The sequence below is a fragment of the Myodes glareolus genome, chromosome 20 (assembly GCF_982192425.1).
Source record: "Myodes glareolus chromosome 20, mMyoGla1.1, whole genome shotgun sequence".
Taxonomy (NCBI): Eukaryota; Metazoa; Chordata; class Mammalia; order Rodentia; family Cricetidae; genus Myodes; species Myodes glareolus.
This window is the reverse complement of record NC_142045.1, coordinates 59,207,002-59,233,660: the sequence shown is the minus strand read 5'-3', so window position 1 is coordinate 59,233,660 and position 26,659 is coordinate 59,207,002. Positions and strand designations below refer to the sequence as shown.

General features: G+C 35.5%; 1 protein-coding gene across 2 annotated transcripts in view; it reads right to left on the bottom strand.

Annotated features, from left to right (window-relative positions):
- Positions 1–26,659, bottom strand: part of Naaladl2 (N-acetylated alpha-linked acidic dipeptidase like 2) — a 911,861-nt gene that overhangs the window by 57,780 nt on the left and 827,422 nt on the right. For both annotated transcript variants that reach the window (XM_087899634.1, XM_087899633.1), the window contains exon 12: positions 19,471–19,564. In XM_087899634.1, the coding sequence (XP_087755760.1) occupies positions 19,471–19,564 (94 nt within the window). The remainder of the gene's footprint in view (positions 1–19,470; positions 19,565–26,659) is intronic.

Here is a 26,659-nt window from a genome sequence, read left to right as displayed (position 1 = left end):
AATTAGAACTTGCTATTACTTTTAAATTAGTTCCTAAAAGAAATGCCCCTATCTATCTCTCGAATTTGGTTGATTCCAGGTGAAGTAATCCTTCATGGTTTTTGAATATGAAGTAGAATGTTAGCTGTATGACAGAAAGACATTTTTTTCTACTTAGTTACAGTCATTTTCCTGGTACCTAAAATTCACCAGATGTGTCAACTAATGAATGAACCACCATATTACCTACTGTTATCATAGCATGCGAACATCAATAACAGTTTTCTCTCTCTGCCTTGTGTCTCTGTTGCTCAATTGAAAAGAAACTCATAAAGAAATATACAATGTATTTGTATCCATATATTTGGGTACTGTGGTAATAGCTATTCTACCATAAACATTTAGTTAAAAAATGATTGAATGTTGAGTTATAAGATAATTACTTCTTTGAAATATATTAATGCATTACACAGTGTTTACAAAATCATTCAGGGACATACTTGATGTAAAAAAGTCCCCTGCAATACTTTTTCTTTTATTTTCTAGATTTAAATGAATTGTAGCTAAAAACTAGAAGAAATTTTAAAGTAATAATAAGTTATATGAAGTTAAATCAAAATATTCCTACAGATCTATAAACACTTCGGATTTCCCTTAAGGCCTGGAATGTCAGAGAATGCAAGACTGATGGAGGCTGCTATCAGCTCACATTTAAAGGATGCTACCTTTATTTGATGAAAAACTATGAACTGGAAGCAAGAGACTTCTCAGAAAGGTGGTAAAGATTATCTTAAAGATATTTCTATGAGGTCTACAAGCCAATAATTTGAAATCAATAAAAATAACATTTTTATCATCATAATTACTACAAAAATAGTCTGGAGTAAATTACTTAATGTTTATCCTTCGCCTTCCTTAAGGAAAGCAGTTGTTTACCTATCTAAATTTATAGATCACTATAAATCAATTGCTTTTATTAGAGTATGCAAACTAAATATGCTATCGACAACTTATTTTTAAAAGGGAGAGAGAAAAACGTTATCAAAGTTCTCTAAATTCAATATAAAAGTTTTTTCTCCAACTACTTTCTAAATCTAGGCTTCCCAGTGTCACAGGACTCCCTGTTTAAACTTTGAGAAATCACAGTTCGTTCTGGTACATCTGATTCTGAAACCATGTGTCCACACCAAGGGCCAGCCTCACCAACCTCTGTGAAGAAAAAAAAATTGATGTGGGGGTAATGGAATGCAATTGTCAACCTTTAAAAATGATGATCATATCTTTGCTTCTGGGGAAAAGCCAACCAATAATACATTTTTAGAGCTCTATAGGAAATACTGGTTTGTTTTAAATATTGGAAGCTACGTCTGATATAGAACTTAATATTTAAGACTGAATAGAAAAATTATGTATTCCAGATGTTATAAGTTCCACATTTTGAATTGAATGGAAGACTCATTATTCATGTATCTCAAAGTAAAATTCATAGACTTAAGAAGTTTTTAAGAAGTAATTATTTATGCATTGGTCTGTCATTGCTAGGAATAGGTAAAGACAAATAAGATTAATAGCTGTAATAATGTGTGACCTAGTTAGAAACGGATATAATACTTATGCATGCAGTATCAATGTCATGTGAAATCATTGTATGGAAGGGCCACTGATGCCTTTGTAGATAATTTTAAAAAATATATCTTATATAGAAACCAAGAAGAAAAAATTTTGAGACATATTTTGGGATTATCTAAAACAGATTGTGCCAAATGACGATTGGAAATTCTGGCACTTTAGTATTCTACATCATTTAAGGGAAGTCTTCTATCTTCAGCAACAATATTGATATATTCCCTACAGTTGTGCTGTAGATCACAAATTCTCCCCATTCAGGGACCATTAGTACCCTATAACATCCTTCCTACTTAGTGTGTGACTCTTGAGGCAGTGTTATATTGTGAACTGAGAGGGGCATTGAGAACTGGCAAACCTAAACGCAAGACTAATCTATGAGGGATTAAATGCATTTATCTGTCCAAGACATAAAACTTCTTTTAACCTCAGTTTCAATTTAAATCTAATCCTGGAAGCTCATGAATACAGCTCTTGACTCATGTTACACACAGTGCATGAAGCAAACTTAACCAAGTATACAGCCATCTTCGTAAAATGAGTTCAGGACTACCCAGGTATTTGTCAAAGAGCTTATTCCTCATAAAGATTCTTCATGTAGGGTTTCCCAAATCCCCTGCCTAGTATGCCATAAGCTCCAAGTAGCTGATACATTTCCTATACACATAAGCCATCCATACCCAACAGTGACTGCAGTGCTGGCGTCACACACTGTTTCTGCACCTGCTCTAACATGACAGTGCTTAGGTCTGAACAAGACACTCTCCAGCCAAATGATGCCATAGCTTGATTAGTTTTATACTTATAAACCACTGTGCTTTTATCTGCCTTACAAACCAACAGTGATAAACTGTCCTATTTTAAAGATCATTTTTTTTCTACTTTTGTAATTTCTTGGGGTTTCATTGCTGTAGAAATTCCTACAGCCAGTAGCCTGTAAGTTACCTGCCCGCTTGGGCATTGCCTCTTATACTATATATGCCCATGTAAAGCACAGGTCCGGCCTCTCTTCCAGTGGAATGATTCGGTTCCTGTTCCCCATTCGTGCAGAGGATTGTGATCTGTGAGACTACCCCTAAATAAATAACCCTTTACTCTACTCAATTCTGAGCTAGTGTGGGATTTTATTTTAGCAACTTTCTTCATCGGGCACCCTTGTGGATCTGGACTCCACGCCTACCCGGTGGACCAGCTTGAAGGCCTAAACAGCCCATAGCCCAGAAAGTCTCCCAAACAGGACTGCTTGGCTTGCTTTTACCTAAGCTTTTTATGTAACCCCCCGCCATAGCAGATCTAACTGCGTGAGGCAACTTAGAAATTTCCAAAGCTTGTGAACATCCCCTCCCCCACAGCCATGTTCATTGCCACGTGGCAACTTGCACAGCTTCCGGTTTGTGCTCCCTGACAGTGAGTTCTGGACTTCATGGTCTGTGTATGTTAATTTGTCAAGCAAAGCATATATCTCAGTATTTAACTAGTACCAAGGCGGGAAGCTAAAGCTCCTCAGCACCATCTCTGTTGCCACCATGCTAGTCACAACTCTGCAACCACAGCACCTGCTGGACAATAAAGACTATTACACCTAAAACAATTTATCAGACCTCATAACAGGTAATTAATAAATCAATAAACTTGAAAAATTATATAATTGCAAACAACATTACCATTGAAACTTTTAGTAACTTTTTTGCTAATACTATGGATTGTATTCTGTCAGGCTTATATGATTATTGTGATACATCCCTTTATTGGATATTAGAACTCATTTTTTTCTTCATATTATATCCTTAAGAAAAGTGCTTAATAACAGAGCCAAAAATGAAACACTTTTAGAAGTGATACAGTCTTTACAGATTAAAAATGAACAGGTAGCTGACAGGATTAATACCATTGAAAAACAAAGTCACCTGAATAAATTAATACTATTGAAAAGGGTAACATTAATTTGTCCTACAAAATTGAATCCATGTCTAAGGATACTGAGAAATTATCTGAAAGAATCTATACTGTTTAATTTGACAATCAAAATTTGTTAAAATATTATAATAAGTTAGCAGATAGAGTATCTATCCAAGAAGGCAATCTGCACACTATCCAAATAATGAACAAGAATGAGGTGTTATCTTTAAAGGAAAAACTTCAAACCTAGGAATCACATGTGCAGAATGAGGACTAGGTGCCTCAGTGAAATCACTAGAAATATATACAGGTCAGAAGATCCAGGCTTTACAAAAAACAACAGTAAATGATTTGAAACAATTGAGGAAAATATTAGAGCTGATGAGCAACAAAAGAAGGTACAAAAAGAGGACTTAACATCAATAGTGTCTGTCAGAGATGACATACCCTGGGTTTTAGCTTCCTACTCTGTAATTTATTCTGGCAAATAGCAGTAGCAAATCCAGATGCTAGAGGAGTATTTATTGAATCTCTAACTTTTGAAAATGCCAACTTAGAATGTAAAAAGATACTTAGGCCTTTAAAGGTTAGATAAGCACCTATGGATGAATGGATCCTGCATACAATGATCATTGAGATATTTGACTATAATACTGAATGTTGGGTAGGAGAAGCAATTTCCAAAGGGATGAGAAGACATCAAAATGCCAAACGTTTTAATTGTGGTAAAATAGCACATATGAGAACGGATTGTAGACAAGGAATTTCTAGGAATAATATTTCCTCTGGGAATGGTAGGAATAGGAGGACTCAGCCTTCAGGTATGTGTAGAAGGTGTGGCAAATGCTGACATTGGACCAATGAATGCAGATCAACAAAAGACAGAGAAGGCAACCCGATACCATCAAGAAACTTCTTGGGGGCTTCTTTCAGCCCCCAAGCAAAAAGTGGTCCAGTCATTCCCAGTCACTGTGGAGGACTTGTCTCACCGGGAAAATTAAAAATCCAGAGCCTTCTGTAAAAGACCATACTGTTCTGGATAATGGAATATACATGGAGGATAAATCAAATACTCAAATAGGAAACATATATTTTGGTAGACTTCTATAAATGATCAAAGACCAAAGCTAAGAGTGCGCATAAATGGCATTGTAATTGTGGGTTTGATAGACACAGGTAGGGCTCTAAGTATCATTACTCCACAATCTTGGCATTGAAATTGGCCTCTTCATGAGGCAGACGTTCAGTTACTAAGAATTGGAATCCAATCTCAAGTGAAACAAAGGAGGATATGGGTTAAATGCAGAGGACTAGAAGGACAGAGAGGAAGCCCAAGGCTGTAAGCGGCTAATATTACAGTGAATGAATTTATGTGATTGTAATCTGCTGCAGCAATGGAATACCCAGATTAACTTTCCTGAAGTCCCAGAAACTCATAATTCTGGGAAGGATATTAAAAGTACTATACACAAATGTCATCAGCCATTAAGGCCGTACAAGAACACAAAGCAACTAGAAAGAGGTACCAATGGGCCTACTTTTAAAACGGTTAACTGAGAAACCAATATAGGTTTAACAGTGGCAGTTAACAGAAGATAAACTGCAGGCTTTAGAACAACTGGTACAGGAACAACTAGATACTCAACATATTGAAGAATCAACCAGCCCTTGGAATTCTCTTGCATTTGTTTTTAAAAAGAAATGTGGTAAATGGAGAGAGGTGACAGTTCTAAGAGCTGTCAAGAAGGTAAGGGCCCACTACGAGTTGGGATTCCTCTGCCTTCTCTTTTAACAAAAGGATGGCCTCTTATAGATATTGATTTGAAAGATTGTTTTTTTCACTATACCTGTACAAGAAAAGAACAGAGAAAAAACTTGCCATTGCCTTCATAGCTCCTACTTAGAAAAATTTTAAACCTACTAGGAGATACCGATGGACTATCCTTTAACAGGAAATGTTCAACAGCCCCATGCTATGCCAATGCTTTGTAAGCTAGTCATAGGAAATAATATGTAAAAAAATTCCTAAATCTGTAAAATACCATTACATTTTGATATCTGATTCATATACAGATACTTTAGAAAGAATGTTTGGATAAGTAAAGAAAGTTTTGCCCAAATGGTGATTACAAATTATTCCTGAAAAAATACAGAGAGGAGATTCTGTCAGTTACACAGCTTATAAAATAGATTGACAGAAAATTAGAATACAAAAGACGCACATTAAGAGAGATTGATTGCGGACTCTTAATGACTTTCAGAGTTTTTTAGGAGACATATCCAGTCTATGACCAAATCTTGGGATAACATCTGATCTAACAGTTCATTTAAACAAAACCTTTGATGGTAATTAAGATTTTAGTAGTCCCAGGGGATTAACAGCTGAAGCAGAAAAGGAATTGATTGTTGTTGAAGAAAAATTACAGGAGGCACATGTGGATAGTACGAATCCAAATCTTAATTGAATTTTACTCATATTGACTTCCAAAATTTCTCCTATAGAAATTTTAATGCAAAGGGAAGATATTATCTTAGAATGGATATTTTTCACCACATAAACAAAGTAAAAAGTTAAAAACTTAGGTAGAAAAAAAAGAAAGAAAAATTGAGACTTTCTCAACTAGTAGGTGTAGATCCAGCAGAGATTATAGTGCTTTTTACTTCTGCTGAACTTAAAATATTATGGGAAGACAATGAACCTTGGCAAAGAGCTTGTGCTAATATTTTAAGAGAGACTAAGAGCAATTATTCCAAAAGTGAAAGAATTAACGTTATAAAGACAACTACTTGGATCCTTCCCTGCATTGTACAGGACACACCAATGACTGGAGCCTGTTTATTCTTTACTGATGCAAATAAATCAGGAAAGGCAGGTTACAAATCAGAAGATTTAAGGTTGAACAAAGCCCTTATTATTCTGCCCAAAAGGCAGAATTATATACTATTCTCGTGATACTAAGGAATTTTAAAGAAGCTCTTAAAATAGTTACTGATTCATAATATGCAGAAAGAGTTGTCTTTCATATTGAAACCACTGAATTTATACCAGATGATCCAGAATTGACTTCATTATTTATACAGGTGCAATATATAATCAGGAATAGGCTCTGTCCTGTATATATAAAACACACATCCAATCCCATATGGGTCTGCCAAGTTCTCTAGCAGAAATTGATCAATTATTGATAGGAAATGTGTTGAAAGCCTCAGAATTTCATAAAAAACATCATGCTATTAACAAAAGTTTAAAGAGAGAGTTTTCATTACATGACAACAAGCTAAGGAGATTATAAAAATGTCCTACTTGCTCTTTCTATAACCAAACAGTGCTATCTGCATGGAGTAAGCCAAAGGGTACTCAAAGGAATGGAATCTGGCAGATGGATACGTTCCACTTTTCAGAATTTGGAAAATTAAAATATGAACACTACAACATTGACACTTATTAAGGTTTTCAACAGACAACTGCTTTGAGCTCAGAAAAGGCTGATTTAGTAATCACACATTTATTAGAAGTTATAGCCATCATGGGTATACCTGCACAATGAAAATCAGATAATGGTACAGCATATGTCTCTAAGAAAATGAAATGTTTTTTTGCTTATTATAATAAAAAACATATTGTAGGTATACCCCACAAAGCTACAGATCAGGTAGTTATAGAAAGATCAAATCAAACTATAAAGGATATGTTAAACAAACAGAAAGGGATAAAAAATATCCCCCATAAAAGATTATATAATGCTTTAATGATCTTGAATTTTCTTAATGCTAATGAGAAGGGACAACAGCAACAGAGAGACATTGGATAATAGAAAAGTCTTCTGAATTAAGTCAGCCAGTGTATTCCAAAGATGATTTGACTTTACAATGGAAGCCAGGAGATGTGTTACATTGAGAAAGGGATTTGCTCTTGTTTCAACAGGAGAAGAAAATTTATGAATAGCATCAAAATTAATAAAGATTCAGTTTTAAAAAGAGAAATTTCTTGAGAAAAAGAAATTATGGCTCATCCACAGGTGTTACAACAATACAGGTGGTAAGGAAACCATGTAGGGTTGTGGCAGGGTTACGGTCTTCTCTTTACAACAAAATACACATCTTCAAAAATTCAAGAGACCCTGGATATTTGGATGCTGACAGAGAAAAAGTAACTATCCAATAAAGCTCATCAAAAAAAAGAATATGACTTATAAGGACAAGTGATCAAAACATATACTTTTAGAGAGAGAGAGAGAGTGCTGGTTTCGGAGTTGGACAATGGCCCCATCCTTCTCTACATTAAAGCATGTTGTTAAACTAAAAATTCAGAGTTTCTGTCTCTTGTCAGGAGTCATGGTATGGGATAAAAAGAAGAATGAATTTAGAAAAACAATTTACTTTTTTCATACATATTTTGTCTCTATCGTATCATTCATTGAACATATGTCTGTATAAATAATATTTAAGTTTTCCACAATAAACAATGAATTTTCCTGCAGTAAGTTTTGAAGTTTCCCAAAAGATGGGCCCTCACAACAACTCTACCTGGTTGATATGATGTCATGATGCTGATAGTGTTACTATAAAATCTGTTTTGGGGTATCAGCTACTCAAGATAGTTCCTTCAACTTGGTTAGCTGAAATGGTGCACTAATTTTTACAGTGTTCTGGACAGAACTACAAATAGAAACCTCAGAAAAACCCTATAGAATACTCAGAGACCATTTGCAATTATACCAGACAATAATGTTTGGAACTTTACCAGCATTTTACTTTCACAGGATCCCTTAGAAAAAACATTGCCACCATTACTGTTGGAGGTAATTCTAGAAGATGACATCCCCACTCCCAACAAAGTTTGTCCTCAAGGTTAGGGATATCATTTAGGTGTTGATTATAATTGGTATATGGTTGGGAGTTGGGGGAAAATTATGTAAGCTCATGGATCTCTTTTAAAAAAAGAAAAATTTAATGGGATTAAAGATTAGTGTGAGCTTACTCACACTAATAATAATAGTGAGTAATAGAGTGAATACTTGTGAGCTATTATTTCCTGGCAATTTACATTGGTTTAGATTCTTGTATTTTGATACAAACTTAAACAATATTAAATATGTTCTTATTTTCATCTACTATAATTGTATACTAGGCAAAGTTATTTTGTCATATTGTATGTGTGCATGCTTCTACCTCTGTCTAATTCATTTTTTATATTGATACAATTTTATGATTTTGTACTATATATTTCTACATCTGATCAAGATACTTATACTTTGTTTACATTTTGAGGTCATTGTCTTTATTTATTCCATTTGTTGTTTAAAGATTGTTTAATATTCTAATATGAAGTCTTAGTCTTTAAGTTATATAGATATTAAGAATCATAGGTCAATAGTCATCCATGTTTGTCATATTCATAGTTAGACTAATCAGGTTATTTAGATACAAAGAGATCATATTCTGCATAGATAGATAATCTTCAATCACTTCAAAGAGCAGTAGAATATGTCATTTAAATAACTTATGGTTCTGTTTAAGTGAGACAAATTTGTTCCTGGCAGCACCAATCTATTCTCTAGAGAATGTTGAGCACTGAAGACACTCCACTTGGAGCTTGTTTTCTTCTTGGTAAAACTGGCCTTTGGGCAAGGAACTTCCCATGCATTGACCACTGACAAAATGTCCAATGTATAGACAGGATAAGCAGAATACAAGAAAAAAGACTGTCAAATCTTGCCAATACAGGTTAATATGGTTTTGAAAAATTTTGTGCCTCTGAAAATGGTCTGTCAGTTACTCTAGGCCTTAGCCAAAGTTGGTTGCTCCAATGTTGCAAATAAGACTGGGTGATTGCCCAGGTAGTCAGTTGTCTCTGTCATTTATTGCAAATTTTGGAAGTTGCTTGATTGTACTTCCTGCTTACTCAAGTAACATTATTTCCCTTCTAGGGTCTTCATTGATGTTGAAGACTAGATAGTTGTAGTTACTTTCCTCTCATGTCTTGGTCAAGTTATTCATAATATAAGACTTAAACTCCTTAGAGTAGGATAATTATTGAGACATTTATCACATATTTCTTGCTTGATATTGTTTATGCTGTTTGTAATTCTTATTTTTATACCTGATATTTGTTCCTATTGTATATAATTTTGTATTGGACTTAACACTCTTTTATTTAAACAAAAGGGGGAGGTACTATAGGAATTCCTACCACCAGTAGCCTTTAAGTTACCTGCCCACTTGGGCATGGCCTCTTATAATATATAGGTCGATGTAAACCATGCTTCCAGCCTATCTTCCAGTGGCATGATTCAGTTCCTGTTCCCCGTTCATGCAGAGGATTGTGATCTGTGAGTTTACCCTTAAATAAATAACCCTCTATTATACTCAGCTCTGAGCTGCTAGTGTGGGATTATTTTTTAATGTCCTTCTTCATTTCATAGTCCAAAAAGTTTTAGATATTAACTTGTTTGCACTTATGATTTGGTTCTATTTTGCAACTGCAGTTTTAAAAATTCCACTCCATTTCCTTTTAAATTATGGAAGAAATATATCAGTTGTACTCAAACATTGCACTTCTTCATAATACAATCACAGCCTTTTTACTAACATTTCTCAGAAACCACTGCCGTATCCACGAGCTTATCACAGTTTTAAAGGCACTAACAGTTACACAATTACTGCTTAGACCTCTCTGATGTAAAACAGCACAAAAAGGATGACATGATTGGTATAATACAGTGATTGAAAGCATAACTGAGACTATTTGGAAGAAGACATACGGTACTTAATGTCAGCCCTAAAAATATCGTATCACCATTAAAGAGAAGAAAATATATTGCCAATATGATGTCAACCAATGGAGCAACAGTTCTTTATTATACTACATTTTTTATTTTTCATGCTGTCTTCTTCAGTAGGAACCAAAATATATCATCTCAGCTGGTTCCTTAAACAGAACTCAGGTAAAGAAAGATGTGTGGGAGCTAAATCAAGAATAATGCTCAGAGAAGCCAGACTTGATTTTATAGTGGATATCAAAATATATAAATTTAAAGAAAATTGAAAAAGAAAACCATGAGTAACTATGGTCAAATGAATGCAAGCAGGATCCTCTTAGGAAAAATTACAAAAGGATATTTCGGGAAAGATTAGACTCTGGCTACTTTTTAAAAAATACTTTGGTATTATATTTTTGTTTGTTTGTTTGTTTTTAAAGACAGAGTTTCTCTGTAGTTTTGAAGCCAGTCCTGGAACTCACTCTGTAGATCAGGCCAGCCTTGAACTCACAGAGATCTGCCTGTCTCTGCCTCTCAAATGCTGGAATTAAAGGCATGTACAACCATGCCCTGGCATTTTATTCTTGAATACACAAGTTATCTAATAGTCCAGGTAACCAGGGTCAACTTCATTCAAGAGTACTTTAGGACTCCTGAATAGAATGTATGTTGAGTGATGTCTCCCCACACCACTGTATACAAGGTACTCTGAGTCCACAAGTAAATGGAATGGTCTATGTCCCAAAAGCTACAGAAATGCTCTTTCCCCAACAGTACATGGATTTTACATGGAGTTTTGCTTTGCGTAGATCTAAATGAGAAATGGCCCCAAATAGGTTCATGTATTTAAAAGATTGGTGCCCAGTTGGTCGTGCTGTCTGAGTTGGTGAAGTCTTAAGGAGATGGAGTCTCACTGTAGGTAGTACATCAGTGGGGATGAGCATTGAGAATTCCTTCTGCCCACATCTAGTTCATTCTCTCTGCCTTGTTTTTGCTGTTGAAGAAGTGTCTCTCACATTTGTCCTCTGACTTCTTGTTGCCATGCCTCCCCACCATTCTGGACTTCTCTCTTCTTCTGGACCCTAAATCCAAAATAACTCTTTCTTCTACAACTTGCCTTTGTGATCATATTTTATCACAACAGAAAAGTAACTAATCTCTTAACACTACATGAAGTGAGCTCTGCACAATCCCTGCCTGCCTGGTATAGAAAATGAACCATGAACTCTTTATGTAACTCACAGATGCTACCACTGTGCAGGGGATCTGACTATTGGTAGCTGTTGTGGAGAGAGCTAAAGCTTTCTGTTCTTTTTTAAATATGTATTTATTTTTATGAATATGAATATTTTGCTTGCATATAGGTATGTGTAACACGGAAGTCCCAGGAACCAATGGCGCCTAGAACTTGAGATACAGACGGTTTTGAGCTGTCACGTGACTTCTGGGTATTGAATCTGGGTAGTTTGCAGGAGCTGCAGTACTCTTAACCACTGAGGTGCCTCTTCAGCTCCCAAAGCTTTCTGAAACAAACTATATATATTCATGTATGACACATTCTTATCATTATTGACCTCAGGCAAAAATTTGAAGCTGTATATTTAAGGGTATATGTGAGTTTAATTTTACATTGGCTAATTAAAAAAAATGAAAAAAAACAAGGTTTAAGTAAAATTACTGAACATGAGAGTATGTCCTTATATTCTATTACAAGTGAAGTTAAGAATTATTTATGATTTTGCTGCTGGAAAACAAACCCAGAACCTTGAAAAGACAGGCAGGCAAAGCAACTAAACCAACAAAATGATTAAAACACTATTAAAACTAACCATTGATTTGAAATGTATAGAGTAATATATTGAGATTTTATAACTTCATAGAAAAGAGATTTTTTTGTTAATAATACATTCTGACAATTTCTTAATATTGTAATATACAATTACTGTAGGGGAAGTGTAAGAAAAACAAGAGGTGGGCATCAGACTGCTGTCCCTGTACTGTCCATTGTGACCTACAGTCCGAAACAGAGGAAACACACATTCAGTGGGACCTTGGGGAGGAAAAAGGTCATCACAAAGGGAGATGAGTGACTAACAGTAAATTGTGCAATAAGAGATGGACAAAAGTAAACACATGATTCCAAATAATAGGAAGAGAACCATGAACATAGAATAACAGCCAAGGAGCATTATTTGAAAAACAAGCAGACCAGTGCTTTCAAAGAAATACTGTGGGGAAGAAGACTCTAGCTTGACAGGCCAATACCAACAACATAAAAATAGATTAGAGTCTTTCCTGGATCCACGCGTTCTCAAATATTTCAATGGTTTTGGTGCTGATCAATAAGTAAACCATACTCTTTAACGTGTCATCTAGTTAGAATTAATATGTAAATAAGGTGAGGATCAAGGCTAAACCTACTTTTAGAAATATTTTTCAATCCTTTTGGTTTCCTGAAAGAGACTGAAGGAATGTTCTGTGAGATATTTAGCACATAAATAAGGTGTTTTCAGACATTCTTATTATGAGCAGAATTGGAGGTCTAGCACTATCCAAACTGCATGGGAGGAAAGTAAAATTTGTTATTGGAATCATTGGAATTTAGATGGCCTTGGACTTCATGGGAAGTTCACAGAACAAGGTGAGCAAGGAGATAGCTCCCCATGTATAAGCTAGTGCAGAGTTGACACTGGTGGTAATTAAAAGAAAGATGGAGATAGATGGGCTTGGAACAAGAAACATGCAATTTGTTCAGTATATAATTTTATTTTGCCAACTGGGAAATTCATTTTATATTACTCGGGGAGAAAATTAACACATTATATGGGTTTCAATTGCTTGTGACATTTAAAAATTTAAGCTACAAATATAACAGTACTCTAAATCCTGGCCTTTGCACCATCACCTTGAAAATTCTGCCCTCCTTCCAAATGCAGCAAATGACATCAGTAAACTGTCAAAGCTAATAAGAACAAAAAAGGTTCCATCAAATTAGCATTGCCAGTTATTCAAAGAACAGGGGAAAGCTTCCAACAAGTATTTAAATTTATTGAGACAATCTAAAGGTGGCAACTAGCCACAGTGTTCATAATTATATTTCTTACTAATTCTGGTTTACACTAAATAAATATGTACATAGCCAGATCAAATAGGAATTACTTCTGCTTATTTGGGCTCATGCAATTTTTACAATGACTTTTAATAATTAATATTCAGACTTCTGAAAAGTAAAAAATAGATATAACAACTCTATAGTCATTGATTATTGTAAAGTAGTGTTTTATGTATTAAAATATAGCAAAGATGAGAAACTAACTGAGTGAGATAATTAGTTTCCCATTCTCTAGTGTGTTTGCAGATTCCCCAACTAAAAGCTTACTTTACTTTTTGTTTCCTTAATGCCTACTCTACTCCAACAATCTAGTGCTATTATTTTCTAGGAGAATCTTTCAGACTTAACGTTTCTTTATCAAAAGTCCATCTAAAGAGTCTGAGGGAAATATATAAGTTGTTAAAGGGCTTGCCTTAGAAGCATGATGAATTGAGGTCAACCCCTAGCACCTACATTAAAAGCTAAAGGTGTTAGCACAGGCTTCGAATTCCACCTTTGAGGAGTCAGAGGCGGGCAGATCCTGGGCCAACTGGCATCCTTCTTAAACTCCTTGCTCAGTCCCAGGATTCTGAAAGACCCTGCCTTAAAAGACACATAGCACTGGAGGACAAAGGAAGAGCACCAAGTCTTGTCTTTTGATCTCTCAATGTGTGCACATGGGTACCTGCAAGCATACACATGCATTCAAACACACAGAAGTACATCTGAAGTATATCATTTACTTTATCAGTCATTATTTCCACTTCTTTTCCCCAAGCAATGGATAAATATATTCATTTTTTTTCTTTTTTTTGTTATTGACCAAATATTAAGAGCCAAGGTCACTCAATCAAAACATGCTTTCAAGAAAGATGCAGTAAATCAACTCAATCAAAATATGCACTAGTAAATGATTCCTCTTTCTTGCTTGTGAGAATAGTGGAGAATGGTTGGCTGTGACCATAAACTAGTATCATAAATACACAAGATGGCCAATTGTCAAGAGGTAAAAATTACAGTACTGAAAATGCAATTGGATTTCAGAGACCTTAGTCCTCATGCTGTGGCAGTGAAGAGAAACAGTATTTTATCGCTCAGCCTTGAAGGTCACCTTTCTTTTCCTTTACTATAATTTAGAACTTGAGACTAATCACTGCTGACTGTCATAACCAAGTAAGAAATAAATCAGAAATTGAAGCTTGTGTTAAGCAGTAAAAATGTGTGTTTCATTTAACACACTACATAAACTGTTTAGTACAGTGAAGTGTTTAGTATTGTTGAAAAAATCAATTACTTAAATGTTGACATTATAGTCATATTTATACATTAGCATCTTGAAGTAATATGTATTGGAAATACAGCTATAGCCGACATGATAGTAATTGAACAGGTTCATACAAGTTAGTAAACAATGAATATTTCATCATTTTAAGTTAGGATGACTAAAATACCAAAAGGAAAAAGAAAGCCTATGGTGAAGACAACAAACCGCAGCTCTTTGAACAAATATTTAGACACAAAACATTAAAAGAATTTTAAACTGATGTTTGCTATATCTTTTTCTATCACTGAGATTTTAATATGGGTAACTCTAAAATCTGACCTCTGAATTAAAGGAACAAGACAGTACCCAAGGAGTTTACCCTGAAACATAAAACAGTGAAAATCACTAAGCGTGAAAGACAAAGATCTTCACCTGTAGAAGAGGAAGCCTAAGGAAATAGTAAGAAGCCAGGCATTCCTGCCTGAGCCCACACAAAACTTAGGATCACATGAAAACGGTCGCATTTAGACAGCAGTATTTGATCTCAAATAGAAGTAATCCCCACAGAATAGCCAACGTTTCATCTCTTAGTCGTGATTTTTCTTGATATCATGGCATGTTCCTAAATAGAGAGGTTGTTAACTTGGGCCACATGTAGAGTGTTTTCATTTTTTTACACATTTATTTTTTGTATTTTTTGTGTGTGCTAATGTGCCATGGTGCATGTATGGAAGTCACAAGACAACGTGTGGGAGTCAGCTTTCTTCTACCATATGAGTATTGTGTTGGCTTAAACACATCAATAAGAACATCAGTGTGCCAAGAATGTGTAAGCATTGGAGTTAGAAAAAAAATTAATAAAGTGTTTCTTCTTGATGTCATTTAACCAAGAGAAAGGGCAGATTTCAATTCTCTTGTTTGTTTGTTTGTTTGTTTTTCTTTTTTTTCTGGTGTCTGCTGTCATAGAATGAAGCTGTACCTGTGTGAATGCTATCTTGTCAATACCTTTCTTTCTGGATCTGTCTGTGTGTCTGTAACAAAGAGCTTGGCTCTCATTTTCTGAACAGCACAGAAAGAATCAGCTTGAGTAAAGTACTGATCAGCAATCTTTAACCGAGTTACAAGCGATGAAGTCACTGACTTCAACAGACTGAAAGTGATCCAGAAAACAGAGCACCACAAACATTATCAAACAATATACATATGTTGTGTTCAACATTTATGGTGGCTACTCACTTATTAAACACATTTTTTTCTTACAAATAGTTTTCAGTACATATTAATACATACACTCATGCATTGCTTTCCAGGGGCATGGAAAAGTATATAACTTAAGATTTCAGTTATGCATTATTAGGCTATAAAAGTTGATTAAGTAGAAAATCTAAAGCAAGAAAGCTTAGGTGTTTTCTGGCACTGCTCTAATTTAATTGCTTCTCTACCTGCTATGATCTGGATTATGTTGTCTGCCATGTCTTGTCTGTGACTAGGTCTGGGAGTAAAAAGGGATTTCTAAATCACTTTCCAATCTGAACAATAATAAATCTGAATTAATTCTTGCTTATTTTTGACAATTTAGTTCTCAGTGAATGAAATGGAAGAAAAAGATGGCCTCTGTGATCTTCTTGATCCTCTGTCCTAAAGAGGACAACTAAGAATTGTCTGAGGTACCTCTCAGAGCAGTGAGGGTACCTTTTCAGTGTTATCTCCCACATGCTGGGAGCAAAGATGCACCCTAGGCTTTAGGGATGCAGATTCCCAGAGAACAAACTGAAGCATCAGGACTGACTAAGATCACAAAGTTGTTAGGATTAAGTCACACCTTTCCAACCTTCATACTTCGTCAAGAATATCTATTCTTTATCAAACGTCTGGTAAAATGTATTGTTCTGCGTTTCCCTGAATCACCATTACAGAAGGCTCTGTGTACAGATTATTTAGATGAAATAAAGGTATCTGCCTCAGTTTTGCTCTAAGAGCTTTACCAGCATGCCAGGGAAAGGACAACAGTTGTTCTCATTCAGTATGTCTCCATCTGAAGGTATAAAATTGTATAATTATGCTGAATTGTCACATTTACAATATATAGTTATTAACTTACACATTATTTCTAGGGTCTCTAAGAGATTGTCACACTTTCAAATCTCTCTCAACTCTCATCCCTAAACAATTACTTTATTCTTTATTAATAAAGAGACTTGAGAAGACATTACATGTCCACACTTAGACCTGGTTAGTGGTCCTCACCAACGTGGACCATGAACCCAAGATGGAGAAGTCCAACAGAACCGCTAAATACAAGCTGTGCATGCATGTAAGCTTACCATCTACCACGTGCTATATCTTTCTTTCTTCATACTTTAGGGACGAATTTTTCTACTCCCACTTTGTTTTGGATGCTTTCCTTTCTTGATGTTAATATCCTGTCGTCCTAACCCCCAGATGAATTGCTTTAGTCAGTCTGCACTTTATGAAATGCCTAGGGTGTGAGACAAACACTCTCATGTAAGAGACCCAAATACTTCTCATCCTTTCCTATCTTGTGAGGTTAGAGAAAACCATCAGCATCTGGGCACCGGCATGCAGAGACTGAATATGCTGGGCTTGAATCTTGAGATTCTCGTCCCTCTGCACCATGAGCTATAAATCCTGGTTGCTTCTCTAGTCTGCAACTTTTGTTAATGTGTTGCAAATGAGCCAACACCTGCCTTTATCATAGCAAATCCCTGAAACTGAATGTATCTCCTTCTCAAGAAAATTAAGCCAGTAATTCATTCTTTCCTTTGTGATCAAATTTTGCCTGCTCACAACACTATCATCATCAAAACAAAAATATGCCAACCTTCCTCACCTGACTACCATCATATGTACTTGGTTGGTTCCTATCTGTCCATTCTCCTTTCAGTCCTTCTAACTATGCTTTTGCACACGCCATTGCTCTAAGCTGCTCTCATGCACCATTGTTCTAAGCTGTTTGCACATATACCATTGTTCTAAGCTGCTTTTGTGGAGATCACATTGACATCTAAATTTTTCACCTAGTACTTAGTGCCTGTCCCTCAGTTTTCTTGAGGAGCACATAACAAAACTGGTATCTCTTCCCTTCATTCTCCCTCTATTTTTTGAGGTAAGCATGCCATATATATTCAGTGAATTTTTAACAAAGTTATTGAATCATTTTTGGAGACCCTGTGAAGTCCAACAGGGTTTCATGAAAAATAATTTGGAACATGCTACTTCTCTTGAGAGAAAGATGGGGCTTAAATTGAAAGGGGTCTTTAACTGCCCATCAAACTGGATTAATAATATAACTCTCACTTTGAATAATAGGTCTTTTGAGCCCTAGAAGTGCTCTGCATTATAAAAAATGTTAGTAGCTGTTATAATAATAAACTACTGTGCTTACTTGATGGCATTTTAAAATAAACTCAGTTATTTAAAAAATCAAACAGCAAATATCCCTGATTTTAAATCATTTTGTTAATACTTATGCTTTTACTTCCTTAATTTCTTTAATCTTTTAAAATGTAATTCTACTTTTTGATCACAGACAATTTTGACTCAGAATTGCTTATAATCCTATTAGACAATGTTGATATTTTCAAGTATCTCATGCATGATACTTTACAGACGTTCGAGGATATCATAATGTAAAAAGCCTCTTCTTTTGTTCTCTGAAAGTTTAAAATACTATCTTCAAGAACAACAAAATTTTATAGAGGATAAATTTCAGATGCTAAAAAAAAGAAAGAAAAACAGCCTCCAGAACAAATGGAAAAGATTTTAAAAAAATATGAAAAGGTTATTATTCACAGAACTACTTATTTTCTGTACCTGCTCTATGGTTATTTGGTAAAATGTCATGTGATTCACTACCCTGTTACTGAGCTCCAAATATTCTAGAAATAGCAAATGTAAACTGGTGCCAGAGTGGCCCAAGTAGCCATGGCAACCTCAGAGTGAGGGAGGCCTGTGGAAGCATGGAAGAGGAGAACTACAGAGATAAACAAGAGGAGGTCAAAAAGTTGGTAAAGCCATTATCATCCACCATAATAGTAAACATATAATAAATAAATAAACTTGGATAATTGTTTAAGGAAGAATTGCTTCAATTTAAAAAATTATTTTCAGTTTCAAGTTACTATAAATATTTGGATGTTGCTCTGTTGTCAAGGGACACTTTAAACACTGCAGCTAAAACACTGGTTTTCTTTTCAACTGAGTAGTTTTCTATCCCTGACTCCTTAAAGATGTGCTAACAGAATATGTAACTCAGGATCATGACAACCTTAATCACAGTGTCCCCCTTTATTTTTAGTTAATGAAGCCAGACAAGACTTTCATTCGAAGGTGAGGGTCTGAGTGTTGCAGATGTTTATATGTGAACGATCGAGATGGAAACTATGGAACTGATTCTCCGGTTGCCTCACTGCTGCCTTTGACATGAGCCAGGAATGTGAAGCACATCCCACAGGAACCTGTCCCAAAGGAGAAACTTCGGATTTCAGCTTGTGTCCAATGATGGGAAAAGTTAAATTCCTGAGCAGCTATTCACAGTGAATTTGTGAATCGTTATAGAACCTCTGACTTGAGATTCAAATCTCTGTGATGAACGGGAGCAGCCCAACTCCTCCAGTGTGACACACTGCCTTCTGTCACACAAAGGTCTGTCTCATTTCTGTCTGCAGGCTGCCTTAAACATTTTTCAACTGCTCTCATTTTCCCCTTAGAGGAACACAGCCAAATCATTGTTAGAATTTTTAAGACACTGGATACTTTGTCCAGTCCTTGTTGAAAGTATTTGAAAACTTTTCACTCATCAAAATTATGAGCATTTAAAGAACACTCACCTTTCAGGCTGTTTTGAACTCCTAAGGCGATATCCAGGGCACTGAAGGGCAGAACAGGTTCATTGGCGATTTGTAAAATTACTTCTCCTGAGAGCTGAAATGAAAAAAAGAAGAATTTGGAGTATTCAATAGCTAAGATTGTCATTTTTAATTTATTGGTTATTTCACATTTTATTCTATGCCCAGAGTAATAATAAAAAGACACAAATTTAATTATGAAAAATCCTTTTCCTCCCATTTTTTTTGAGCTTATATTTCTATAAAGACAAAAAACTCTAGATCCCTCTCTCATGTCAGAGGCTAGTAGGAGGACACAATGACTCATTCCTTCATTAGCTAAAATATCAAGAAGTTAGCATTTAAGACAACTCTTTATATTAAAAAAGGATCAAATATTATAGAAAAATAACTTAAAACCACCTCTGGCTACTAAACTAAGAAAAACTCCAGACACAGTTACCCATTTCTGTATTTCATTCACTATATAACCAATTTGATATATTTTTTTGTCCCTTGAGTATGTCTTTCTTAATGCTTAATGTTATTCTTAGTAATACTTCTGAAATTTATCAACGACTTATATATGTATAAATATATATGTATGTATGTATTTCCAGAACATACCTTAATTTGAATTCAAAAGTTAAATAAATATAAATGGCATCCCCAAGGGCATGCTGGGACATTTTTATGCACATACCCTTCACTCCACCTTAGTGCTGTATTTGAAAACTGATCCATGTGCCACACAAGACTGGCACATGCTGGTCACATTCTGCTAGTCATCTGTACTGACACAGCTGTCTCAGAACCTTAAGAGTACCAGCAAATGCCATGCCTACATCTCTATATTCTCTTATGAGCCTGAATCCAAGCTCTGAGGGAAACAAGACTGTGTTGGTGCTATATTATAAGGTTCTAGGTGTTGTAGGTAGTGTAGAAACCCTACACATGGAGAGCAGAGCTTTAACTTCAGTCAGGACAAAAAGTGTCTCAGATACAACATACCAGGTAGACAGGAGTTTAAAGATCCAGATCTATATAATCAAGAAGCACCAATTTCTATATAACTTAAACAATTTGCATTTTCCTATTGTTCACACAATTCATTTCGTGGTAAGAGTGCAATTCAATCTTGTCTGTCCCAGGCTTAGAAACAAACAAAAACCAAAAGCATGTTTCGGAGAAATGAAGAGTAGAGATTCTCTTATTTCTTTGAGGTATTTTACTCCCAAATATAGCAATGGATTTTGCCCCATGGCCAAAATATCTTTGTGGAGTTTGATTGCCAGCATATCTGCTGTAACCTTGGGGAGCTGTCTGCCTGATTACATTGTGCTATAGGAAGAAAAAAATTGCCTGCAACAGGTTGCTAAGAATTACCCTTGCCCTCCAGCTGCCCTGTCCAAATCATGCACTCAACACCAATATTAGGAAATAAATTTTTTTAACTAAAAATGTAAGTTATAAGAAAATGGGAAGGTTCCTCTCTCCAATCTGCACTGGATAATAGGAAGTACAGAACTGACAGGCTTCATTGACACTTTTGGAGTCAGGAAGCTAGACTTTACAAAAGATTCAAATGAAAGGAGAGGGGAGGAGAGGGTGACTATGCTGTTAGAGAACATTGTTTTATTCTGTTGTAAAAAGAGCTCATTTGGCAGCACCAACAGTTGGAATATATGCCAGCCATCCTGCTACTTCTTTGGAAAAGAAATTGGCAACAAAGAGTTGGACTTTGAAGGCACATGGGCCATAATTGATGCTAAACCAAGTTCTTCTGTGGCTTCCTAGGCAAGAGAAAGAGTTGTATGCCAAGTGCCATGTAAGGGGAGGTGAGCTGTGCTGGAGGACAGCCTGCCTCAAACAGAAGAGTGCAAATTTCCCTGATGCTTATGTGAGGCTTGGGTTTTAATTATGCATACCATACTCCATTATAAGGAAACCTTTAGAAGCTGACAGTGCAGCAATTAATAGCCATTCCTATGACTGAAAAGACACACACTGAGAAAGCATTAAAAGTAATGGTAAGAGCTAACACTGACAATCAAAATTTATCGAGAAACTTCTGGAACCAGATGCTGCTCAGAAATGTTTACACCACGTCCTGCTCACCATGTCTCAGCAGAGCAGGTGTCTCTATGTTTGTATACTAGAAAACGAAACCAAATCTCACAAAGTTCAGGCAAACTTCTCACATCACTGTACAGTGATGAGGGATTCCCCTCAGTATGCCGTGAATACCATTGGTTAATAAAAGAACAGCTTTGAGCCTATAGAAGAGCTATAGAGAACAGAGCTAGGCGGGGAAAAGTAAATTGAATGCTGGGAGAAAGTAGACAGAGTCAGAGAGAAGCCACGGAGCTGCTCCTGGAAAAAGATGTGTTGAAACTTTACTGGTAGGCCACAACCTCGTGGTGATGCTCAAATTAATGGAATGGGTTAAATTAAGATGTAAGAGTTAGCAAATAAGAAGCTAGAGCTAATGGTTCAAGCAGTGATTTAAATAATATGGTTTCTGTGTAATTATTTTGGGTCCAAGCCACTAGTTGCCAGGAACCAACAAGTTGCCTCCTTCAGCAGCACAAAGAATGTTTTAAAGTCAATGCCATCTTGTTGTATCTTGAGATCTATGGAATAGTCTTGCAAAGGCCTTTTCATTATTTCTAATGAATTAAAAGTAGATATTAAATCTCTCTGCCTATGATCATATTTGTAATACATATATATTCTTTCTTGCTTAAATATATCAGTTTCTTGTAATAGTGGCAGGTACTTGCCAGATCTTCAACTCTTAGACAGGAGTGACACCTAGATCCCAATGTGGTATTGTCTGAAATATCGTCCATGTGTGTATTTGGGAAATTAAATCTGTAGCTCATATGTATTTTCAAAGAGGCTACTGGGAGGAAATTAAGGTTATGTTTGGTGCTGTGGGGGGCGCATAAAAAAGGAATACACAACTGAAAAGAGGGTGTTGAAGCATACGTGCTTTTGTGTCCTCTCATCACAAGCTTCCTGCCCACCCAGTTATCACCAAGGATGGAGGCCTTCACCTGTCAGTGAACCCTGGCTATTGGACTTTTCATCCTTCAAAGCCATGAGCTGAAAATCTTCTACTGTTTATAAATTCCCACAGTGTGACAACCTATTAGCAACATAAACTGTATCTAGACAGTGCCCACACAGCATTAGTAGAGGGCAAATTTGAGAATCCAGAGAACAACTAGGCACAGGGATGTTGTAGTGGCACTCAGTGGTTAAAAGATGGACTGCTGTCACCAAGGCTGAGGTGTTTTCTCAGCCCCAACAAGGTGGTTTATAACCACCTGCAACTCCAGCCCGGGAGATTCAAGGCTATCTTTTGTTTCCTTGGCCACTGCACTCATGTGCGCATATTTTCATCACACACAGCCCAGCATACACATACTCCTGTAACTAAAATGAAAACAGAATGAAGAGCATGATCTAATCTGCCTTCAAACCCACAAGATGGTTCAGGGGTAAAAGTACTTGTTAGGCAAACTGATGATCCAACCTGAGCTTAATTTCCAGATCCTATGATGGAATCAGAGAAATGAACTCTGAGAGCTGTGTTCTGCCCTCCACATACATATCATAGCACACATAGACCCACACATAGTACACATGCACCCACAGGCAAGTCCACACATGGTCCCAGGACCCTTCCCTTTCCTTCTTTAAGGCTAACTTAACCCTGATTAGAAGAAAAAGAATAAATTAAAATCAAAAACTTAAATGTAGAATTCGGAGTATTTTAAAGATGTAAAATGATGAGTTATTGTACATTATGGAACAAAACATTTCCTCCTTTACTAAAACACTGATGTTTTTGATTAATATCCTGGAATTGCTGTCTTTAGTCAATATTCAACATCTAAAGATAAAACCACAAAGCATCCTCTTCCAACTTGTAAGGAAAATAGAAGCAAATCACATTTATTTCATATACAAGTATGTTTGTCTTCATCGTGAAATTGTTTTTGTCATATTTAAAGGTTTATAGGAGTAGTTTCAGAAAAGTTAATATAGGGACTATACGTATAAATTCTATAATTGTAAATAATCTTTGTAAAATGTCATAATTTATAATAACTGACTTAATGAACTCACATTCCATATTCATATATATATATATATACACACACAAACTCATATACTTGTTTTTCTTAAAGCTACTATATGGAAAATCTATCCCATATTACTCTATAAGATTGTATTTATATTTTCTGACTTTCTCCAAAATCTTTCTTTTGCTTATCAGACAAGTCTAGAAAAGAAAAGAGAAGATAAGAAAAGAAAAACAGCATTTTCTCCACAAGTTTTTAATACCAAAAAAAAATAGATTTCTTTTTCTCCTCTCGATCTAATCATTGTATCTATTGGTCAATCAGGACCATATGTATAAAACAAGCTTTGATCTGACTCTGTAGTTAAAGATAACACATGACTGTACAAGGCACACACAGTTTCACTAGAGCAAACTCATGATCTATGATGCTAATTTTCTTTGTTTTCAGGCAAAGAAATTTAATGAACATTACTAGGCTTGTTCAATTTTACACATCCATATTTAAGTGAACACAGTTCATATCACATATAGAATGCATAATTAGACTCTCATGGAGTTGATTTTATGTCCTTGGTCAAATTTACAATGTGGTAGAAGTTTAGAGTAACAGCTGCCATTGTGAGACAGCACTTGCTTTTTTGGTCGGTGAGATGTATAGGAAGCTATACGGAGACTTTGAGGGACACTGAGACACAGGGGCGCTGTGACATGTGGTCAAGTAAATAAAACATGAGCTAAGATCTGTTGATTTTCCAATGTGATCTTTACTATTCTTTGGGGTGTAGAAGAAAACTAAAATATATCAATGAAAAAGGTCATGATACTTTTAAATTTAACAAGAAACAATTTAACAGCAATATATTAGAAAGAATATTCTTCAGTTTCCAATAAAGCACAACATTTTACTTTTTACTGTACCATGTAAGTATGGTGCTTGGAATATGGATTCAGGGCTCAGAACTGGGCTTGACATTGTTAATTATGTTGCTTGGAGAAGAGCCCAGTGTGTTAGTATATTCTGGTGCACTAGAAAAATAACACCAACACACAAGCTTTTCTGTTTTCAATGTCAACCCCTATTTTGCCTGGCCAATGAATGATTAAATATCATCTTTATGTTTAACTAATAACTAGCTTCAACATGATATTAGCAATAATATTAACAAGTGACATTTTAAAGCTCTTCTATTGTGTCAGTCAATATTCTAAATTCTTTACATGAGTTAATTCATTTAAACCATACAAAAGTATTATTATATTTTGCAGGAGAGAAAACTAAGACATTACACAATTAATTAACTGTCTGAAGGCCACTTAGCTAGTACGTAGTTATTTTGAGGTTTGACTGAAAGAATTTTGACTACAGATGCTAGATTCCAATTATCACACCAATGGCAGATTATTTCTCATTTTTAGAATATTAACAAATCAAGAATACAAGTGACTACTGACACAGTATCCACGAAACCAAAAGATAAAACTCTAAGGAACAGCCATGAACTTAGTCCACTCATCAAAAATGTTTAACATAAAAACCTGTGCAAGCTACTCTATTAGAAGTATAATTTTTATGCTGCCAGTACTAATTTTTATGTAAGTAGATTCTGGTTTCTTATCTCCAAAACCTATGCAGAAATGTATGAAGTAAAGTAGTTCCCCTTGAGGCTGAAAAACAAAGATTGTTTTCACTTCAATTTCATTAAAGGGAATAGTGTTGATTGCAAAGCTATTAGATAATCACATAATCTGGGAGAACAATGAGAAAAAAAAAGGAAGACAGTGCCTGAGGAGTAAAAGTTAGGACCTTTGAAAAGGGCCCAGGGAAATGTTTTACTAAGTAATATAACTACCATGTGGATGACTGTAAGTAATCTACCATTCATCCTCAATCATGCTACTAGAGGATATTTCTATTGTTAAGTCAACATTTATTCTGCATCAGTAATATATGATGGACGATGTTAAATTCATTGAGTTACTGAAATGTTGCTCATGGAAGGAGATAAATATTGACTATAATTTAAAATAAAGCACTTCACAAGGCACCGTGCAAAGTTTTACAGGGGTCCTTGCTCACTACATGAATCAGGATAAGCTTCCTTGTAGAAAGATTTCTGTGAGGAAAGCACCACTCTAGGCTTGGCATAAAGGGGGAAAAAACAGTAAACTTGCTGAAGCATATTTGTCCCCACACCATACAAACTTTCTTAACAGGATTATGATATTAAAAATTTTTAATTATTTTTTATTTAGCATACATATCTTGAAAATGTGAAAGAAAAGTCATGGTTTAGGAGAAATAGCTGTCCATGCTCACCACTACCACTAAGAGAAGTCAAGTTCTCTGCAGTTGCACAAATCAGCAGAGCTGTGATTTGGCAAACAGAGGGAGTGAGGTACTGCTGTTGTGTCTATATTACATCAAGCACTCCACAGTTATCCATGTCAGAAGCAAAAGAGGACCGACTTATCAACTTCTTAAATGCTAACTCAACATGTGCCAAGTATTCAAGATGCAGGAATGCAAGTGACAATGACTTCCTATGCAAAGCCATAAATAGGAAATAGATAAAGCCATAAATAGACAAATAGCTTACCAATGCTAGTATCAATACATTCAAAATAGTGTGGTTCTTTAACAATATAATAAAAATTCTTTAATCAAGAATAAAGACAGTATTGTTTTTGTGACACCAAACAAATATCATTTTGACAATAATGAATTTAATCATTTTCAAAGGCAATTCTTTACTGTATTAAATATTGTAAATGTTGCTGAGACAAAAACCTGGTAAAAGTAACTTAAGGAAGAAAGAATGTATTTCTCTTCACATATTGAGGGTACAGTGCATATTGTTGGGGGAGTCCAGGTTTCAGGACCTTGAAATGCGGCTGGACAAATTGCATCCACAGTAAAGAGGCCGAGAGAGAGATGATGCTGGTACTCCTCTCCTACTCTTCATTTGATTCATTCCAGGCCACCCAACCAGATTTACCTCATCAAGATAATCCCTCCCGGCATTCCTGGCACTAGTCTAGAAATTCACTGACATATACAGAGGCCTGTCTCTCTAATGATTCTATAGCCTGTCAAAT